Source organism: Diabrotica undecimpunctata, chromosome 7, assembly GCF_040954645.1.
Source record: "Diabrotica undecimpunctata isolate CICGRU chromosome 7, icDiaUnde3, whole genome shotgun sequence".
Classification (NCBI taxonomy): Eukaryota; Metazoa; Arthropoda; class Insecta; order Coleoptera; family Chrysomelidae; genus Diabrotica; species Diabrotica undecimpunctata.
Genome location: NC_092809.1, coordinates 25,801,508 through 25,821,305, shown reverse-complemented (window position 1 = coordinate 25,821,305; position 19,798 = coordinate 25,801,508). Strand labels below are relative to the sequence as shown.

General features: G+C 33.8%; 1 protein-coding gene across 1 annotated transcript in view; it reads right to left on the bottom strand.

Annotated features, from left to right (window-relative positions):
• The window catches only part of coro (protein coronin), a 52,622-nt gene that overhangs the window by 8,461 nt on the left and 24,363 nt on the right, over positions 1-19,798 (bottom strand). The window contains exons 3-8 of the mRNA XM_072536909.1: positions 17,097-17,382; positions 11,390-11,554; positions 8,106-8,325; positions 7,890-8,052; positions 4,700-4,957; positions 2,568-2,821 (exon numbers count right to left, since the gene is read on the bottom strand). Coding sequence (XP_072393010.1) covers positions 2,624-2,821; positions 4,700-4,957; positions 7,890-8,052; positions 8,106-8,325; positions 11,390-11,554; positions 17,097-17,382 — 1,290 coding nt within the window. The 3' untranslated portion in view covers positions 2,568-2,623. The remainder of the gene's footprint in view (positions 1-2,567; positions 2,822-4,699; positions 4,958-7,889; positions 8,053-8,105; positions 8,326-11,389; positions 11,555-17,096; positions 17,383-19,798) is intronic.

The following is a 19,798-nucleotide window of genomic DNA, read 5'->3' as shown; positions in this document are numbered from 1 at the left end:
AGTAACATAAGTCGAAATACGTATCAATAGATACATAGACGCTTTGAACGTGAAATCAAATCTTTTCTGTCTTTTTCATTTTATTCGGATCTACTCTGTATGAGTACGAGAAACAAATTCGTTAGGATTTCTGCCTAGATGAATAGACATGTCGTGGAATGCAAATTTTAGATTCCCCATGTCTCTTTTAACATCTTTATCATCGTCTGGTCATGCCTTGCAATTTTTAGAAGGCTCCAGATTAAAGCAGAAATCTGAATTTGTTTCGAAACTATCTTACCGATTTTTCTATCAGATGTCGCTATTGCGTCCATAACGAAGCCATGTTATTGTTGCTTCTAATAAGACAGAGAAGATTATTTTTCACGTTAAGAACGGCTATGAATAACTATTCTGATGAGACTTATTAAGTCGAAATCCGTATCAATAGATACATAGACGCTTTGAATGTGAAATCAAATCTTTTCTGTCTTTTTCATTTTATTCGGATCTACTCTGTATGAGTACGAGAAACAAATTCGTTAGGATTTCTGCCTAGATGAATAGACATGTCGTGGAATGCAAATTTTAGATTCCCCATGTCTCTTTTAACATCTTTATCATCGTCTGGTCATGCCTTGCAATTTTTAGAAGGCTCCAGATTAAAGCAGAAATCTGAATTTGTTTCGAAAAATAATATTTTAAATTTACTTGATCAAGATCCAACAGTTAGCGTAAGGAATATAGCAAGACAAACAAATACTTCTTCTTCAAGTACTTGGCGGATACTGAAAGAACAGCAATTACATCCTTATCATTACAGACAAGTCCAAGAGCTCTTGCCAGATGATCTACCGGTTAGAGTGGATTTTTGTGAAACATTGCAACAAAGGACAGCCCACAATCCTAATTTTTTAAAATGCATTCTTTTTACGGACGAGGCCACCTTTACGCGACAAGGTATGTTTAACTCCCATAATGCACACTACTGGTGTGATGAGAATCCACGAGTCAAAAGGGTATCACATTACCAACACTAATTTAAAGTTAATGTTTGGGCAGCAACTTTAGGTAACAAATTAATAGGTTATCATATATTCTACCTGGAAATTTAAATGGTGATATATATCTTGATTTTTTAAACAATTACTTATTCGGGATATTAGAACATTTAACGCTAAACGAGCGAAGATCTTTATTTTTTATGCACGATGGAGCTCCACCACACTTTGATAGAAGGTGTCGTAATTGGTTGAGTAATCATTTTCCGAATCGATGGATTGGTAGAGGTGCAGAAGCTCCGATTCATTGGCATCCTCGGTCATGCGATTTTAACCCTTTGGACTACGCAGTTTGGTCGTATATTAAGGAAAAAGTCTATGCTACAGAGGTAAATTCACGCCAAGAATTGGAAGAAAGAATTCAACGCCAATTTAATGACATCATAGCTGATCCCCTACCGTTTAGAAGGTTAATGGAATCTTTAGAAAAAAAGAATAGACTTGTGTATTCGCGAAAACGGAGGGCATTTTGAACACTTACTGTAATTGAATTTTATTTTATGTTCTTAGTCATTAATTTAATTTTCTTCTTGTGAGTTTTGTTTAATTACTAACTATTTTATACCAGCATCAATTATTACTTCATAATTTTCAAATCAAAATATTCCGAAAACGGTACACAGTATCGAGTTTTACCAAGAGTACCTTTTTCGTGTAAAATTGAATGATGTTTAAGTTTACTTGAAATTTTGATTAATAATTATACTCTTAAAAAAGTTATATTGACTAATACTTAGTACGATCCGTGTAACTAGCGCCTCTATGAGAATCAGATATAAAAACAAATGCATGGGATGTATCAGCTTCCAAAACATATTCGTATAAAATTTCATTACAATGTTGCCAGTAGTTTCGGCAAAATCGTAAAAAATGCGTAAAATTTTTTTTTTCTTCAACGCCCTGTATCTTGAAAACGGATGAAACAGACTGAAAATCCATACATCAAAAGTGATTGATGGCCTTCACAAAAACGACCCGAATCGCAGCATCTTCTTGCATTAGAACAATGCCAACTCTCGCTAGGTTCGTGTAACATCCGAGTATTTGAAGGCAAAAAACATCGATTTTTCGGATGGGATGCTGTGATGCCTATTTCGGACTACCATAAATGCTTCAACGATTGATTTGTTCGAATGCGAAAGTGTATTGGTCTTGAAAACAATAAAGCTAATTTTTCCCCAAAAAGATATTTTCCTTATATTGTTTGTGCAAAACTTTTAGTGTACGACTAATCCATTTATAGTTTGACTTTTTAGTGCATCTGATGTATGAAAAAAATATGTCGAATCTAACATAAATATGAACAAGAGACTACTACAAATCACAACCCACATCCAAAAAATCACAAAAACTTTAAAATAAGCGGCTCAATGAGCGGCCCAATCTATTCCCATGTCCTTGAATTTTCATGAAAAAATGTTAATATTAAAATATTCGTGTTTTATTATTGCACTCATTAAAAGAAGAACGCAGAAACATTATTGACTTAAACGTGAATACAAATTTAAATTATAAGTTGATACACACCTTTATAAGTATTAGTTGAGCAGTAGTCGTTGTGCGCGTTGATACAATGTGGCACATCACACTTCGTCCGAAGCCATTTCAGCTGGCGCTGCGTTCAGTCCGTCACCGCCTCCTGGGCCGTCGTCATCGTCAGCAGTGACAGCTTTTTTCAGCGCTACTTCCGCTTCAAGGGCCCGAATCCTATTCTCGTGCTTTACTATCATAGCCTTCAGTTTTCTAATTTCATCCGCAAACTCTTGAAGAGTTTTATTCTCCTGAAATATAAAAAGAAATGTATCACAAGTTTTATTTAATCACAAAAAATTGGCATATCAAGAAAATCGGAAAATTTAAGTACATAAAATTGGACTGTACATATAAGGTCAATTAAAATAATGACTTAGAAGCCCTGGTTAAAAGTACCCTCACTATATTAAAAAGAGGGTCTCCAATCAATGCATTATATTTATATGTACGAACATACTCGTATAGTTAACTGCCTTAGATAACTGCTTTTCTTTTTATATTTTTAATGCTTGTTCATTTAATGAATATTAACTCTTCCATTGCTCTAAGTACACACAACCAAATTTGTTTTACAGTCAATAGCATAAAAAATTTCAACGTAAAACGAATAACATCTAATTTTTTTTATTTATTTATGTCTTTTTTAGTAGTCAGTATTACCCTAGCCCTTATGCAAGGTTCAATTCGCATCAGTATGCTCCTAAACAAATTGTTACATTTTGTTGTGGTAGTTTGTTCAATTCTTCAAGTGCAACTTGTACTAGTTGTGCGGTGTTTTGTGGATTATACTGCCGAGCCCTAATTCTTTTTTTAAGCATATCCCACAAATGCTCTATAGGATTAAGCTCGGGTAAGCAAGCAGGCCACTCCAGAACAGTGATAACTTCTGCTTCAAGGAAGTCTGCAATGACTCTGCGGTATGTGGAGGTGCATTATCATGCATGAAAATTAAATTTTCTCCCATTGCACCTCTCCAGAGCCTAACTACAGGTTCTAGAATCAAATCAACATAACTGCGAGCTGTTAAAGTTGGTTGGATGGAAATTAAAGGAGTTTTTTTACCAATCCTAATGCCTCCCCAGAACATGACACTTCCTGCTTTATACCTGTGGACAGATCTGGCAATTTTCGTTCTTGCTTCTTCCTCGCCCTCTAAGTACACGGATTCGTCAGCGATCTGATTTTACACAAATCCTGGTTTCCTCTGAAAATAGCAAATTTTGCCAATTTCCAATGTCCCAGTTTTGATGTTAAAGATACCAAATGAGGCGATCAATCTTGTGCTGCCTCGGAAACCCGTAACTGTCTACTGCTGTATAGTCCTTGAGCGCAAAGTCTTTTTCTTATCGTTTCAACTGAAACACTTACACCTGTAGCTTCCAAAAGTTAGCTTTAAAGCTGCGGGTGAGAAATTGTTGAGAAAAAATAATCTTTCCTCTTTAAAGAGCCGATAACCCCACATAAGGCACATTTTCGTTTTTGAATTTACAACTAAAGAAAATAACCTATATCCTACCAAACTGTGTCATCTGATTGTTTTATCTGTTTGTTTATTTTCAATAAAAACCTTCAGTCTTCGAAACAATAACAAGTTTTTTACAATAAATACAGGTTTGAAAAACATGGTGATTTTATATAAGTTTGGCTGTGTGTATAGTCTGCTTTTTATCCAACGATACATTTCCCTTTTCGATATCCCCTGTTGTTTCGGTGTATTTGTTTATTAACTATTATTTATTTATTATTATTTAACCATTCTAGATAAACGTTAACCTAAAGATATAGCATATTCTAATTGTTCTGAAAGGAAAATATAAATAGGTATTAATCACTAAAAACTGAACAAAGAGGGGCACACTAAATTCTCATTAGGTAGCAGTGTGACTTAATATATATATTACTAAAGCATACCTAAGATACTCAACAAAAAAATGAAGAATTGTCTCTAGAAGTAACAAATGAGAAGACAAAAAATTACAATAATTACGGAAACCCGCAGATTAAGATGTAGAAGAAGATAGGATGGGCACAGAATAATATTTGGCGGGAGAATATTGAAGAGTATTATACATTATACATAATCTCTAGATTATTTCCTGAGTATAAAAAGTTCTTGATGTACTTACCGCCGCATTTGCAGCCTGACTACTAGCCTTTCCGCCTTTAGGTGGAATTTTGTCCAACAAATTACTTCTTTTAGATACGGATAGAGAAGATTTTGATTCTGGGGGTTTGTATCCGTCTTTTAATGATATTAAAATTGGCTCCGCGTCTTGACCACCGATCCATTCGTCTGCGGTTTGTGCTGCTTGATCTCCTATAGTATCCGGATATAAGTCTTCTTGGAAAAGCTCTGATTTTCTAGGCACTGTCATAGTTATTACCTAAAAGAAAAAATAAAACAATTTATTATGACCTAGTTTTGTGCTGGTTAATCTATATTATTAGTGTGATTCAAATTAAACTAATCCCTCTTTTCGGAATCTTCTGATGTTATTAAAAGGGGAAGAAATTTTTATGTCAAAATTTAATATAGATACTGTCTCGTGGACAAAATTTGATGAAAATGACGATACAAAGTTTTAAAGATAATGAGAATATAAATCGGAAATCGAATTCAGGATTCAACCTAAATCTGTACTTTCTAAACGTTGCAAAGCCAGCAGACGACAAATGCAGGGTATGGCGATTTATGTTCAAACATGTTCAATGCAATTCATATCAGGTGAACACGGTGGCCACTCCATTCTTGTAATGCCATGAGCTTCGATACACTCGTTGACAATTCTCGCACGGTGAGGGCGAGCATTATCATCAATCAGAACAAATTGTTCGCCTATTGCACCAAAAAATGGAACAACTATTGGTACTATGACTCTGTCTCGATATCGTGTAGCAGTCATTATCTCATTAATTAAGACGACTAAGTCCGTGCCACCGTCAAAACATATGCCTCCCCACACGCAAACGGATCTACCTCCAAAAAGAGTGGTTGGGACTCTCACATTTTCATTGTAACGCTGTCCTCTTTCCCTCCTCACCAATATTCGGCCATCATTAGTATACAAACGAAATATGGACTCGTCAGTAAAGAGACAATTCCTCCAATTTTCGAAATTACACTGATAGTGTTGCACCGCCCAGCGATATCTGCATGCACGCTGCTGCCTAGTTAGTCGTGGATGGGTAGCGCGCCGTCTAGCCCTTAAATTGGATGCATGTAACCGTCTTCTGACAGTTTGACTGGAAATCGCTCGTCCAGTAGCATGCCTGAAGATATTGTTGATTCTGTAGGCCGTGAATGTTGGGTTTCTTCTTGCCGTCAGAACTACAAAACGGTCTTGCCGACGAGTTGTAGATCGTTCTCTTCCTCCTCCATGCCTGTATGTTGTAGATCCAGTTGCTACATACAGACTCCATACACGACTTATCACACTTTGCGACACATTTAGCCTCATAGCAACCTCTTGTTGAGTTATGTCTTGTTGGATCCAACGAACTAATTGCTCGAGCTGCACTAGTTCTAAACGTCTTTGCGGCATAATGTTTTTGTGATAAATAGCTTTCTTGACTTATTGACAACTGGTAAAGCCAATACGAGCACTTTTATACGAATGATATATTCATGTTTGGAACAACATGACTCTCTTTGTACGAGATAAGGGCCGATAAGAATAGGGAGAAAAGAACCACATGCAAAAAATATTGGCAATAAAGATAGCATATAGAGTATAGTGCAGGTAATTATTTTAAAAATAGTTTTATATGTTAATTTTAGGAATTTTAAAATTATCCACCTCAATTGTTGAGTAGTGTATTTCGTGGAAGTGCTCGCCACTGGATTTGAAATACCCTCTATCTTTCTTCGCATTAAGAGTATTTGGCACACTCTGGATAAGAGTTGAGTCTACTATTAAATTTCTGAACATAGTGTCTTCAGGAAAGCTTTTGATACATTCCCATAACTCGAAATTCCGCTTGTCATATTTTGCTTGTGTTGCTGGCACGCCTATGATAATAAAGTAAGTGTGCAAGAATAGATTTTTTTTGGAAATGCTGGTTTAACATATTTATTCTACGAAGAATGTTCTCCACTATAAAAAGTAAAATCACAAAGCTATGACAGCAAACTGGCGAGGAATTCCTCGAAATGACTTATTTGATTATAAATATTTAATCAAAAATAAATTACAGGATCAACGTTTCTCAGCGCCTGGAGAAGCAGTTAATATGTTCAAAATATAAGTTTTGGAGTTAACTTATTTCTAATAGAAAAATTATTCGAAAAATAGTTAAAAAACTGTATTAATCTTCCTGGAAAAGGTTTAAAAAAACAAAGACCCCTTTTTTTAATAAATATTTATTTTTTGCTTGCCAAAAATTTACCTTTTTATACGATTTTACATATTTAAAATTACAAATATTTATCGTTAGTAATTTTTTTTAATAACTATATACGTATAAAAGTACGTATAAAAAAACCGCAACACCGCAGAAGATTAAACCGAGAACTGTAATTTATTAATATTAAATCGCTTTTAGGTTAATATGGATATTTTAAAATATGGATATAAGGTTCTATACAACAGAAAGAACTACACCAAAGTTAAAAGTAAACTATTTTGGGATTAAAAACTTAAGGCCATATTTATTCGCTCCGTGCGTGAACATGGTAGGGGTACCTTGAAACGATGCTATTGTGCTAATAATAACAAAAATAGTGAGTGTAGTTTTTATAGGTTTCCAAAGATTACATATAAATTAGAGAAAAGAAAAAGATGGATTCGTGCTATTAATATGAAAATGTAAATATTACATAATTTCATTTTTATGCAATTGAAATAGGAAAAATTTAAATAATTTACCTTAAATGATATTTTATAAGGCTTCAAGCTAACTGCAGAGTGCATGATGACTTTAGCTTTTATATTATAACTTTTACTATTACTGTTTTTAAATATATGCTCTTTCACGTGAAAAACTTGATTTGCCAGTACTACATTTTTCCCTTTTTTCAGTTTGGGGTTGAAAAGATAAAGTTGATGAATTTTTAGAAACCCAGTTTTAATACTAAATTTATTTTGTACATAAACTGAAAAAATATAATTAAAAAACTAATTATTAATACTTGTCAATTTCGTATCTATTTATCATTATGTTTAACCTCAAATTGCGAGGTCCAAAACTGTCAGATGAAGGCGGTAGATGTCGCGTCAGTCACGCACGGAGCGAATAGTATTTATTTTCTTTTAAGTTATGTACTGCTTACTATAATAAGAATTTGATAGACAACAGTTTCTTAATTTCAATACTTACTTGGCATAAACCGGAGTTGTTGAGTCTATAAAAGCGACTAATTTCACAGGACGTTACATCACATCCTCTCTTTGGCATCATCCCAATTCCTCTTTGTGGATCGGGTGTTTGGAAGGTATTAATATAATGAACGAATGGTGGTTCTGCCGTTATTTCAAAATACCTAGAAATAATTAAATAAAAACAAAAATAAGCTACTCCAATTGTAATACAAACCTAATCACAGAATCGCCTTTACCGCAAAGGAAAACTAAATTTGCATCTGGGTCGTACAGTGGAAACATAACACCATTTGATGTATCTAATTCTACCATTACAATTGGTTCTCCCAAACAATCCGGTGTACGTAGACTATATTGTCTTTCAGACATCTTCGAGAAACCTGTTGTGAACACTAGACCGTGCCTTAAAAATATTGCTCTTGTCGCTTTAGAACCTACACAAAAATAATTAATTTTGTAGTTGAATGATATGTTGAATAAAATTAATAATAGGTATATTGAATTATTAATAAAAAAATATTTTTTTAGTTTTGAAATAATCTCTCCTAGTATTAAAAATATAGTAAATTCATTTATCGCTTTCACCAACTAGATTGCGAAGCAATCGCAAAATCTGTATATTCTCCAACTACACTAAATCTAAAATTATCTATAACTCTGAGTAATCCCTCCATGTACCGATGAATCAATTGCTCGGTAGATGGTCCTAATTCTTCAATAAGGCCAAAATAAAACCAAAAAGTATACAGGTAAGACTTCTAAATCAAATCACAAATTCTATAATACTATCTGAAGGTTGCATGTACCAGAAACTTCTGACGAATGTCAAAGGAGAAGACTATCCACCAAGTAATAAATTTTCAGAGATTGGCTTAAAAGTTTCATTATGACGAAAATGATGAGAATGGCTGCTGGAGTAAATAAATCTACTCTAACATAATGGCTTTCAATACAAAGCAACATTTCAGCGCCACACCTTCGCGGACTCAAAACGCCGACAAATCAATACAGGAATATGCTTAACAACAGAGAAGTACTAATAAAAACTATCGAAAACATCTGCCAAAACAACAAAATGGAAGTCCGAATAGATGGACAACTTACAGAACCTACAGAAATGGACAGCGGCATAAGACAAGGGGATTCATTGAGCACCATGCTCTTCAATTTAATCATAGATGAAATCATCAAAAGTGTTAACAAAGGGAGAGGATACAGAATGGGAAACAAAGAAATAAAAATACTCTGTTACGCAGACGACGTAATATTGATAGCCTAAGATGAAGATAGTCTGCAAAGACTGGTCCACAGATTTAACATAAGAGCAAAAGAATTTAATATGACAATCTCATCTCAAAAAACTAAAACAATAGTAGTCAGCAAAGAACCAACCAGATGTAAAATAGAAATTGATGGCATCAGTATTGAACAAGTAATGGAAATAAAATACCTGTGAATTACACTGTCTAGCTATGGAGACCTGGACAAAGAAGTGAGAGATCAACACTATATGGCGAAACAGACACATTAACACTGAGATGAAATCAAGAATTTATAAAGCCAGTGTAAGACCAATAATGTCATATATCTCAGAAACAAGACCCGACACAGCCACAACGCCAAGGCTACTGGAAACAGGTAATGCAGAGATGAGAGTACTGAGAAGAATTGCAGGAAATACGCTGAGAGATCGACAGAGAAGTAAAGACATTAGAAGAAAATGTCACGTCCAGTGTATAAATGAAACGACACAAAATAGAAAAAAAGAATGGAATAACCACATAAGCAGAATGGAGGAGACCCGTGTCGTCAAAATAGCAAGAGATAAGTCACCAATCAGCAGAAGAAGTACGCAATCGGACGACCGCGCAAAAGATGGAGTGACAACCTTCCATAGAGGTGTTAGTCCGCCAAGCTTATAAAGAGGAAGAAGAACAGAGAAATACCAATACCCAATTATATTGAAGACACACCAAAAACCGCTGTAACGGCTTCTTCTTTACTTGCCATATCATAATTATCCGACGTTGGCGATTACCATTGAGAAGGCTTCTTGATCTTCTGTCACATGGAATAATTGCCCTGCATGTGATATCTGAGTCCATTCACGAGTCCTTTTTAACTAAGAAACTTGTTTTGTTGACCCTCCTTAGTACTTCCTCATTAGTGTTTCTTGCTGTCGAAGGTATCTTCAGCATCCGTCTATGAATCCACATTTCCAATGCTTCAATTCTGTTCATACTTGATACTTTTAGTGTCCACACTTCTGTTCCACACAAAAGTACAGACCAAATATAGCACTTAACCATTCTTTGTCTTAGTTCTAATCTGAGATCATTATTGCAAAGAAATGTCTTGATTTTCATAAAAGTAGTTTTAATCATTGCTGTTCTTCGTTTTATCTCTATGTCTGGATCTAGCTGGTCCGTTATGACAGTTTCCAAATATGTAACTTTTTCAACTTGGACTCCATTTAATTGAAGCTTTGCATCTGGATGTGAGTTACGACTTAAGACTAAATATTTGGTTATGTGTGAGTTTATTTTAATGCCATTTTCTGTCCTACTTCGTGAATACAATCAAGCATATTTTCTGATAGAATTACTGTATCGTCCGCGTATCTAATTACATTAACTAGTTCCCCGTTGATTTTGATTCTATATGGCTATCTTTCAAGTGCCTTTTTAAATAGCTGGTCCAAGTAAACATTGAACAATGTTGGGGACAAAATGCAACCTTGTCTGACTCCTCATTGTATGGAGATTTCGTCGGTGTAATTGTCTCATGTCAATTTTTACGGTAGCAGTTTGATTCCAGTACAGATGTTTAATGACACGAATATCTTTGTCATCTATGTCTATATTTTTTAGCATCTGAATTAATTTTACATGCTGTACTTTATCGAATGCCTTTTCGAAGTCCACGAAGCATGCAAATACATCTTTTCTTTAATTGTTGTAGCAGAAACAGCTACAATAATCTAATTGAACATAACCAACAAGGGGATAAACTGAAGTCCCACCCAACAACAGTATACCTTGAATAAGTGATCGAGCTTGAACTTACCACTCAGCACCTGCTGCACACTAAATCGTATCACGACTCAATATGGTCGATGTGAACCTCTATTACAGAATGGGGTTAACTATGGTCTCTAGCATGCAACTATTGTTTGGTTCATATCATTTAACATATAATAGAAGAATCTCCTCAAAGATCATGCTAAGGCCAGTGTTAATAAATTATAGCTACTCTTGATATTTCTAATATTTAACTAAAATTTTGTTTTAGAAAATGTATGACTGAATGCAAAATAAATCGGAATCAAATAGAAAAAATTAAATCAATCAATATTATGAAAAATAATTTTAGTTATAGTTCTTACTAAACTTGCACACAAACTGGTTAAATAAAATATAAACCATCATTATGAACATTTTTATACTAATGTAATTTTAAAAATTAATCTAATAAGTATGTATTACAAAAATTATTCACCTTCATGTGCCAGATCTTCAGCTTCGACTTCTCCAGTTCGTGGATTAATTATTCTGATTTTCTTATCTTTACACGTTGTTAGTAATTTTGATCCATCCCAATTAAAGCAGGCACTGTAAACAATATCAGGATGGCAGTCAATTTCAACTAAGGCTTCCCCGGTTCCTAAAATTAAAATCAGTAAAAATTGTAATTTAAATTTTTTTTTTTAATTTAACTTTATTCAATTTTTTGTTCATGTTCTTAGTAAACATAACAATGCTGAATGGTTAATTACGTCGAGATAATTAATAAGAGGTTTTGTACAGATTTTAATGTTTTTTAAGTTATCCGAAACGGTTTCCTAATGGTATTTGAAAAATGACGCCCTAATGTCGGTTTCATTAAATATCTTCAAAACAATTTCCGTTTTAAGTTAAAAAATGTTCTACATTTATTTTGACAAAATAGTCAATCATATACAGGGTGGTTCTTAAATAATTGTACAAATAGAAACCGTAGATTCTGCACTTTAAAATATTACGATTTAAGCCAACTTGCTTTAATAAAATGTTGATATTAAGAAAGGTACTATATTTTTCGCTATAATTTTTACGTTTGTAAATATTTTTAGACAAAAATTTACAATTGGATGTTATTGAGTAGGATAAATTATAATTTTGTGCATACTTTAATGTAACTGATAGAGGGCACCACATATGTCACATGTGTGGCATAAATTTGCGCTTAACTTTTTTGCTCTTTAAGTTAGCTCTATTTATGTTAAAAAATATTAAAGATACATTATTTTTGCAAAGAAAATGTATACTTGTCATACCTCAAAATTCAACCGTTTTCGAGATAATCGCATTTTATAAGTCAGCTGCATAATAATATTTGTGCGGTAAAGCACTGAATATCTGTAGATAAGCATAATTCATAGTTTATTCTTATTAAAACAACTCAAAGATGATAATGTTATATCACAAAATGCTTTGTTATGGCTGCTAAATGTCTTATTAGAGAAAAGATTCTTCATTTTCTTCTTTAGGTGCCGTATCCGTATTCAGACGTTGGCCGTCATCATGTTGACAATTTCCCTTTTCTATCGCTTCTTAAGTTTCTATACTGGCGTTGTATTACTTTCTCTATTGTAAAATGTTGAAAACCCAAAATATGTGGTTTATGCAAGATGGTATAAACAGTGTCGGGGAGATATAATCACCTTGCTTCACGCCTTTATTTACTTTGATCTCCTTGTTCCGTTGAAACTTATCTTTGTGGTGGTGTTCTTTATACTCGTTTTTATTAATTCCACTGCTATTTCATCTTCCCCTGCTGCTTTTCGTTTTGGAGATTTTTAATTTCTTTTTGTACTTCTTCTTCTGTGGGATTTTCTGTTTCGTCAGTATCTTGTACTTCTTACTTGTCTTACTTCTTCATCACAGTGTGTTTCCTCCGTAGTAAATAGCATTTTTTCGTAATATTCTTCCCATATTCTGCTGATCTGTTTATCTTCAAATAGTGTTTCTCCTTTTTGGTTTTTTAGCCCTTTTGTCTTAATGCCGGACGTATTTTTATTGTTGCTCTGACTTTTTTGTAAAATTCTTTTATTTTATGATTTTTTTGTGTTTTTAATATCCTCTAGCTCTTCATTTAACCAGTCATTTTTCTTCTTTTTATTTGTTACGTTGGCTTTGTTTCTTGCTATTTTATATTTTTCCCTGTTTTGTTCTGGTGAATTGTTGATCCATGTTATTCTGGCGGAATTTTTTAGTCTTCTCTCTGTTTCGCAGTATTGATCGTAACAGTTTGTATTTCTTTTTGTTGTTTTTTTCTTTCCTACTATTTCACTTGTTGTTTCATTTATATTGCTTTTTAATTCTTGCCATCTTTCGTTTACCTTTGTGGGTTGACTCATAAGGTTGGATATATTTTCATTCTTCTGTTGTTTAAATTGTTCTTTTATTTCAGTCTCTTCTAATGACTTTTAATGTTTTTTAACTTTATATCTTTTTTCTATTTAAGTGCGCTCATTTTTATTCTTACCAGAAAGTGGTCCATGTCCGCGTTTGCGCCTCTATGAGATCTCGTATCCAGTGTTTTTTTGTACTAATACTTTGGTTGCTAGGACGTGATCGATTTGATTTTCACTGCCAAATGGATGTCTCCAGGTTGCCTGGATGTTTTCTTGAATGCTCAAATTTTGTTGATTAGTGCTGCTGCGAGTTGACAGATTCTATAGCCATTGTCGTTTGTTTTTTCGTGTAGAGTTTCTTTTCCATTTCCGACTAGGAAATTTCCATTTCCTTCTTTCCCCAGTGGTGCGTTTGCGTCTCCCAGTATTAATACCATGTCTTTTTTTGGTGTTTCGTCGCATTCTTTATTTAGGTTTTCATAGAAATCATATTTTTCTGTTGGATCGGATTATTCAGTTGGAGCATATATATTTATTAATGTTGTAAATGATTTGATTTGCACTTCGCGTGTGCCGCTGGTAAATAATCAAACTCCTTGTGGAAAACTGACTTTATTTTGAATTACACAATACATGAATAATATATGAACGCTAATAAGTGTTATGTCCGCCCGCTCTGAATGCTGTATCACCGATCTCGTCTCGTATTTGAGTGCTGTCGTTTTGGGGTGCTTTTAGGGACTCTTCCTGGCTTCACATATGGCATAATATCTGCATACGCTGCTATGTTGCCGGCTCGAAAAAAATTCATGAAATAAACTTAAAATAGACAGTGGCGTGAACAAATGTTATATAGTGTTTTTCCATTTTTAGTCTCAGTTTGGCGATCCTCCCATCTATCGGATTGAACTTTGTTATGCTGTTTGTGAGATTTGTATTTATGTAAAACCTCACTTCATTCTTGCCTTCTTTGTCATCTCCCCTGTACATAAATACACATTCTTCTTTTGTGATTTCTCCTGTTTTTCCCATCTTACTTGTTGTATCGCAGCTATGTCTATTGTGTAATTTTTAACTCTCTTGCTACTTCTTCCATTTTCCAGTCCTTAATAACGTCTTAATATTCCATGTTGCTTCTTTTAGTATGTTTTTTTGCTTCCTTTGTATTTTTTCTTTTTTGTTTCCTGATCTTTGGACGTTATGTTATCTTTTGTTGTTTTTTGCTTGCTATCATCATCAAATTTATTCTTCTCCTTATTCTTTGCCAAATTTGTAGCCGTTGTCTGATTTATGTTTTTTACTAGTTTTTTGGATCCATATTCATATCTATCTTGTCTAGCGAAAGTATCCTTCACTAATATTTTTATTTAAACTATTGCATAATTCAATTGACTAACCCGATATTCTCAAACAAATACATTTTTCCCATATTTTTTATGTGTAACTCTCCCATATTTATTATATGTGACAATTATAATGGTTTAATTAATATATTCAACTGTAATTTATATCAGCTTGTAGCCATGGCTAACATTCATTTATTTGTTAATTATTTAAGCTTTTATTTAATTAATGTAATAAAGCTATCATTAATTATTATGAGAAACAAATTACTATATATATATATATATATATATATATATATATATATATATATATATATACACTGCCAAATGCATGTCTCCAGGTTGCCTGGATGTTTTCTTGAATGCTCAAATTTTGTTGATTAGTGCTGCTGCGAGTTGACAGATTCTATAGCCATTGTCGTTTGTTTTTTCGTGTAGAGTTTCTTTTCCATTTCCGACTAGGAAATTTCCATTTCCTTCTTTCCCCAGTGGTGCGTTTGCGTCTCCCAGTATTAATACCATGTCTTTTTTTGGTGTTTCGTCGCATTCTTTATTTAGGTTTTCATAGAAATCATATTTTTCTGTTGGATCGGATTATTCAGTTGGAGCATATATATTTATTAATGTTGTAAATGATTTGATTTGCACTTCGCGTGTGCCGCTGGTAAATAATCAAACTCCTTGTGGAAAACTGACTTTATTTTGAATTACACAATACATGAATAATATATGAACGCTAATAAGTGTTATGTCCGCCCGCTCTGAATGCTGTATCACCGATCTCGTCTCGTATTTGAGTGCTGTCGTTTTGGGGTGCTTTTAGGGACTCTTCCTGGCTTCACATATGGCATAATATCTGCATACGCTGCTATGTTGCCGGCTCGAAAAAAATTCATGAAATAAACTTAAAATAGACAGTGGCGTGAACAAATGTTATATAGTGTTTTTCCATTTTTAGTCTCAGTTTGGCGATCCTCCCATCTATCGGATTGAACTTTGTTATGCTGTTTGTGAGATTTGTATTTATGTAAAACCTCACTTCATTCTTGCCTTCTTTGTCATCTCCCCTGTACATAAATACACATTCTTCTTTTGTGATTTCTCCTGTTTTTCCCATCTTACTTGTTGTATCGCAGCTATGTCTATTGTGTAATTTTTAACTCTCTTGCTACTTCTTCCATTTTCCAGTCCTTAATAACGTCTTAATATTCCATGTTGCTTCTTTTAGTATGTTTTTTTGCTTCCTTTGTATTTTTTCTTTTTTGTTTCCTGATCTTTGGACGTTATGTTATCTTTTGTTGTTTTTTGCTTGCTATCATCATCAAATTTATTCTTCTCCTTATTCTTTGCCAAATTTGTAGCCGTTGTCTGATTTATGTTTTTTACTAGTTTTTTGGATCCATATTCATATCTATCTTGTCTAGCGAAAGTATCCTTCACTAATATTTTTATTTAAACTATTGCATAATTCAATTGACTAACCCGATATTCTCAAACAAATACATTTTTCCCATATTTTTTATGTGTAACTCTCCCATATTTATTATATGTGACAATTATAATGGTTTAATTAATATATTCAACTGTAATTTATATCAGCTTGTAGCCATGGCTAACATTCATTTATTTGTTAATTATTTAAGCTTTTATTTAATTAATGTAATAAAGCTATCATTAATTATTATGAGAAACAAATTACTATATATATATATATATATATATATATATATATATATATATATATATATATATATATATATATATATATATATATAGTAATATATAGCTTTTATATTATAGGTTATAGCTTTTGCATGTATGCACTGTACTATGAATTCATTTAGACCTTGTTTTGTTCTCTTCTGATAGCTGAATGCGAACTCCAAGACCAAGCCAACAAAGATCTCCAGAGTGTTCCCACCTCAGTGGTAAGCGTACATACAAAGGTGCCATCAACTTTGATGGCGATGAACGAAAGCAATTGATAAATTATCGTTTTTTATCCTTTGCGCTACACGAAATGTACAAATGTTTACATCTTGCTTCGATGTATTTATGCAGTAATAATAAAAATATATGAACCTATTCTTAATGTTTTGTGGGAACTTCTTAATTTAGGTTATTATAGAAAATTATTAATGCATATCCAGCAAATCGATTCTACAATTTATTTACATATATTTGTTGCAGTTTTTCTATAATAACGCTTTTAAGATACTGTAACCTTTTTTAGGATCTAATAAGTTGATTTTTTTTTTGACCTGGTTTACTGAGTAGATTTCCCAATTTGTATCCAAGATCCGTCGCCGTCTACATCCACAAAATCTCATAACACATTTACACATTTTATTTCTTAACGACGAACAAAAAAAGAGATTTTATTCCCTTAATAAGTAGCAAAAAAACACAAACTCAAAACGGATTAAATTCCCAAGCAAAAAATGAAGAACATATTTAAACTTACCAACGTTCCAAATAACTACATGATTGTCACTGCCAGCAGTAAGAAGTACGTTTAATGCTGTTGGATGCCATAATACGAGACCGACTCTACGTTGGTGATAAACTAAATCAACGACTGGTTCTGTTAATGTTTTGATAAGGCCATGATCTGGTATATGCCATACTTTGACGACGCAATCTTCGGACCCACTAGCTATCACATTATCATTATGAGGACACCAGGCGATGTCCAGAACAGGACCTTTATGACCACCTACCAGCGGATGATCAGCAGCGATACGACCTACCTGAAACCAAAATTACTTCTTGAATACAACACTGAAAACCACTTTTTTTTTAATTATCTTTTTTATCTTTCACTTGAAAATATAAGAGAGAACAACTATTTGTCCAACCTTTAAAATTAAAAAAAAATTTCGCGTTGTTTAATTTACTGATTTTAGATACCGCTGTCCTTAATTTTTTTGATGATACCCATTCCAGAATTTTGGACTCTGTACCAGCTTGTACAGATCTAGTGGATGGATACCATATGTTTTTGTAGTGACTTGATAATCGCCAAAAAGTGTTTGCTGTCTGCTATCTAATACCTCGCAGTCATGCAAGTTGACTGTTTTAGGTTCTCTGCTAGAGAGTCTGCAGATTAAATCTCCATGAAACAGTCCCACTGTATGCAGATCCTGGATTGGCGCATGTCTAGTAAGGAAGCTTGTTATGACTCTGAGTTGATCCCTACTTGTTTTCCACAGTACTTCAGCCGTATTAGCGCATGTCCGTCCAATAGACATTTTGCCATGTGCTGAACCGGGTATACTTTTCCAGTGAGAGTTATGTTGTTTTCGGACACAGGCTTTTTCCGATGGCGGGTGGTGCTTTATGGCAAGCCGACCCTGAGCAAGTTTATCAGTTCTACTATTCAGTATCTACCAATTTGTTGGGTTCTACTCGTTTTTCCTACACTAGCTTCCGAGTCTACATTAGTACTTCGAAGAGTACTCATAGCCGCCTGACGATCTGGCCGTTTATTTTGATCCGCTTCAGCTCGAAAACTCTTATGTTAATTTCTCTTATACACTGCCAGATTGCATAAATATCTCCCTGGAATTCAGATGTGTATTCCCCTAGAGTTGAATAGAAATGTACAGGTACATTCCACCACTACTATAGTTTATTTTTATGAACGAGAGAGTAATTAGCATAATTTTAACTGGTAGCTCCGACCACTCCATGGGCGTGCTCAAGATTAATTGAAAAATTACTTTGAATAATTGTAAAAAATAAATGAATTATTTCAGTGTTATAAAGTGTTATGTGTATGTAAACAAAAGTGACCTCTTTTATCACACACTATATTAGAACTGACTGGCCTGCATTAAAAAGGGTTTTAAAAAATTCACATTTTTTTTAATTTTTAAAAATTACAAAAGAGAAAAAGAGTTTTTAAAACCGTCTAAGGTATGTTAAATAGATGAATAAAAATATTAATATAAAACTTACAGCTACTTGTTACAAATCCAAATCAGATTCAGAAGATGAACTTTCAGAACCAAGATTTATAATAACTGGCTCGATCATTTTATCAGTAATATTGTCCAGCTTCCACATTTTTTCCTCTTCTTTAATAGTGTGATTTACTGCCTTTTCCCAGTTTTCAGGTTTTACATTATTTACGGCCTCCAAAAACAACTGTTTAACATTATGAATTTTAAAAGTGGTATTTTTTCTTGAAACTTCACTCTTTATCTGTGCCCATACCAGTTCATCATCATAAGTGGCTCGACAATCCGTTGTGGATCTTGGCCTGCTCACAAAGAAGTCGCCACTCCTGTCGATTCCTGGCAACTTCCCTCCATCTTCTAACCCCTAGAATCTGTAGGTCTTCTTCCACATCATCAATCCATCTCATTCGTGGTCGTCCTCTGCTTCTTGTGCCCTCTGGTTTTGAAAATGTTAATCTCTTCGTGTATTCGTGATCTGACATCCTAGCAATGTGTCCAGCCCATCTAAGTCTTTGCACTTTAACGAATTTCACAATATCTGGATCGGTGTATAACTGATACAGTTCAAAGTTGTATCTTCGACGCCATAGCCCATTTTCATTTACGGCCCCAAAAATCTTTCTAAGAAGCCCATACCAGTTCAATCGGGTTTAATTCACAATGATATGATGGGGATCTAAGTACTGTCATTCCACGATTTTTGGCAATTTCATCAATTTCGTATTTTTTAAATTTTTCTTTATGAAGGGCACACAACGAATAAAGTTCCTTTCTTATAGATCCGGGATGGTACGTAATATTTATTGAACTCAGCCAATTCTGCAAGTCTTTTTTTAACCACTTGGTTGTGGGCAGTCCTTCTATAAGTCTGGAGTGATATCTTGCATTATCCATTACTATTACACAGTTCTTAGGAAGAAGATCTATCATTTGTTCGAACCATTCTTGAAAGACATCAGCGTTCATGTCTTCATGGTAGTCACCGGTACGAGTTGATTCAAAAGTTAATAAACCACCTTCAACAAAACCGTCTGAACTGCCAATGTGTACTATTATCAGCCTGCGTCCCTTTCCTGATGGTGGGTTTAAACCAGTAGATAAGTTATTTACAAAAGCGTGCCTTTGACTTGTAACAGTTTCATCCTGCCAAAATTTATTTGGTGTATGACCCTCGTTGATCCATGTTTCATCAAGATAAAATATT